This window comes from Cenococcum geophilum (genome assembly GCF_001692895.1).
Source record: "Cenococcum geophilum 1.58 unplaced genomic scaffold K441scaffold_10, whole genome shotgun sequence".
NCBI lineage: Eukaryota > Fungi > Ascomycota > Dothideomycetes > Gloniales > Gloniaceae > Cenococcum > Cenococcum geophilum.
The window spans coordinates 2552423-2554928 of NW_027137568.1; the positions used below are offsets into that span (position 1 = coordinate 2552423).

The window sequence follows — 2506 nt, forward strand, 5'->3', positions numbered from 1 at the left end:
AGCAGCTCTATGGCCTTCCCTTCCTATACTCCAGGTCCCCCTAAAAAATTACCCCAATTTTTGGTCCAAAATGGGCGTTTTAGGCAGTATTTATTGGCCTAAACGGCAGTATAGTACGGTTAGTACGGTGTTCGTGGTCATGGTAAGGCATATTCTTAGCAGGTTCTATCGGTGCGGTGCAGTATTCGTATTGTAGGCAGGTTCTTGTCGGTGGCAGTACGGTGCTAGCGTAGGTTCCGTAGGCAGATTAGCACGGAGCTTATTGGTTCGTGTAGCAGTACAATACAAGGCTTGTCGGTTCAGGTAGCAGTACGGCTCGAAGCTTATCAGTTTAGGTAGCAGTACGGTGCCAGCGACGGGGTCAGTTCGCATGCATATCGGCGCAAGGTCTTGTCAACAGGTTCGGGTAGCAGTACGATGCCAGCAACGGGGTCGTCTCGTAGGCATATCGGCACAAGGCTTGTCGGTTCGGGGTAGCAGTAGGATACAAGCCGTCAGGTATCCGTAGGCGAATCGGCACGGAGCTTATCGGTTCATATAGTAGCAGTACAATACCAGCGACGGGTCGTCTCGTAGGCATATCGGCACGAGGCTTGTCGGTTCGGGTAGGTAGCAGTACGATGCCAGCGACGGGGTCGTGCGGCTTAGGACAGTCTAGGTATCGGATGCGAATAGCTTCGGCGGCGGCAGTACGATGCTAGCGACAGGTTCGGGCGGCTTAAGACAATTCGGGTATCAGATGCAGAGAGCTTCGGCGGCAGGTTCGGACGGTAGCAGTACGGTGCCAGCGACGGGTTGTCTCGTAGGCGTATCGGCACGAGGCTTGTCGGTTCAAGCAGCAGTACGATGCAAGCGACGGGTTTCGGGGGTCTAGGGAGCGAGGCTCTACCTAGTCGTGTTCGGCTCGTAGGCGTATCGGCACGAGGCTTGTCGGTTCGTGTAGCAGTACGATGCAAGCGACGGGTTCGGGCAGCAGTACGATGCAAGCGACAGGGTCGTAGGCGTATCGGCACGACGGGTTATCGGGGTCGTTTCGCAGGCGTATCGGCGCGAGGTCTTATCGGTACGTAGGGCGGTGCGTGCAGGTCGGTAGGACAGTAGTAAGATACCAGCTTCCGTGTTCGTGTTCGTGTTCATATAGCAGTAGGATGCGAGCCATCAGGTCAAACTAAGGGGCAGTAACGTGCCTATTTATAAGCAGTAGTAGTAGAATACAAGCCATTAAGGTCGCAGGCGTATCGGCGCGGTATCTTATCGGCAAGTTGTAATTCTATAGGCGTATTAGCGTAGTGTCTTATTGTTAGGTCCGTATGTAAATCGGCGCGGAGACTTATTATACTAGTTTAGAACCCTAGTGTCCTAGTCTACCCGTAGCTAGTAGCTCCTATATCTACCCCGTAGGCGTAGAAAGGTATACTCCGCGACTAGTAGCCTATAGGCCCGCTAGGTATAGAAAAGGGATCTAAATATAATATTATAAAAGTAGGCATAAGCTGGAATACAATATACTAAATAGGGTAGTAATTAAAGAAGGCTATGTATGCGTAACTATGCGTGGTTAATATAAAGACATTTAGATAAAGAAGAAGATTCTTTATATGCTAGGTATAGGTATAAATAGTAGTTATAGGGGAACGTGCGTAGGTGTCTCGGGACGAACGTAAGCATGGGTTAAGAACGTTAAAGCGCGCAGAGACGTAAGAACGTGTAAGTCCCGTAACAGAGCTTAATTAACAACCCCTATATAAAATGTTAATAACGTTTAATTATAGAGCTTTAAACTAGTAGATCTCCTAGGAATGCCTATTATAAGCAGCTCCGAGTGCGAAATCTAGAATATTTAGTAGTAGTGTAAGTATAGGACGGGGGTATATATTTGCGTTCCCAAATATCGTCACATAACGCAATTTTTAGGTGATGAAAACCGCTATTAACGTTACTCGACTAACACCTACCAGAGGTTCCTCCGTCCTTCCTATCTCCTCTCTTACCCATCTTCTCGTCTAATGCTGTCTATATCGCTATATTAACCAATAGATCCCTTAGTAAAGACTAGGGAGGGGTATTAGAGCGCCTCTAGCTCTTATAAGGAAGAAGAAAGAAGAAGAGAGGAAGGTATAAAGGAGGGAGTATTTATAGATAGGAGGAGGCCTATAAACGGGAGATTAGGTAGCTATAATATAGATATTAACGTTACTCAACTAACACCTACCGGACGCCCCTCCGTCCTTCCTATCTCCTCTCTTACCCGTCTCCTTATTAGATACTATCTATATTGCCATATTAACTAATAAATCTCTTAGTAGGGACTAGGGAGGGGTATTAAAGCACCTCTAGCTCTTATAAGGAAGAAGAAAGAAGAAGAAAGGAAGGTGTAAAAGAGGGAGTATTTATAAACGGGAGGAGGCCTGCGAATAGGAGATTAGGTAGCTATAATATAGATATTAACGTTACTCGACTAACGCCTACTAGACGCCCCTCCGTTTTTCCTATCTCCTCTCTTACC

General features: G+C 47.3%; 1 protein-coding gene across 1 annotated transcript; it reads right to left on the reverse strand.

Moving 5' to 3' along the window:
* Positions 1 to 849: 849 nt before the first annotated feature.
* On the reverse strand, positions 850 to 1259 carry K441DRAFT_18076 (uncharacterized protein). Its single transcript, XM_067640373.1, has one exon. It carries the CDS (start codon positions 1135 to 1137, stop codon positions 886 to 888), a length of 252 nt encoding a protein of 83 aa, XP_067506826.1. The 5' UTR covers positions 1138 to 1259; the 3' UTR covers positions 850 to 885.
* Positions 1260 to 2506: the final 1247 nt, after the last annotated feature.

What these genes read in the sequence shown, in the direction of transcription:
- K441DRAFT_18076 (XM_067640373.1), bottom strand. Translation starts at nt 1,137, where the DNA reads ATGAACACGAACACGAACACGGAAGCTGGTATCTTACTACTGTCCTAC.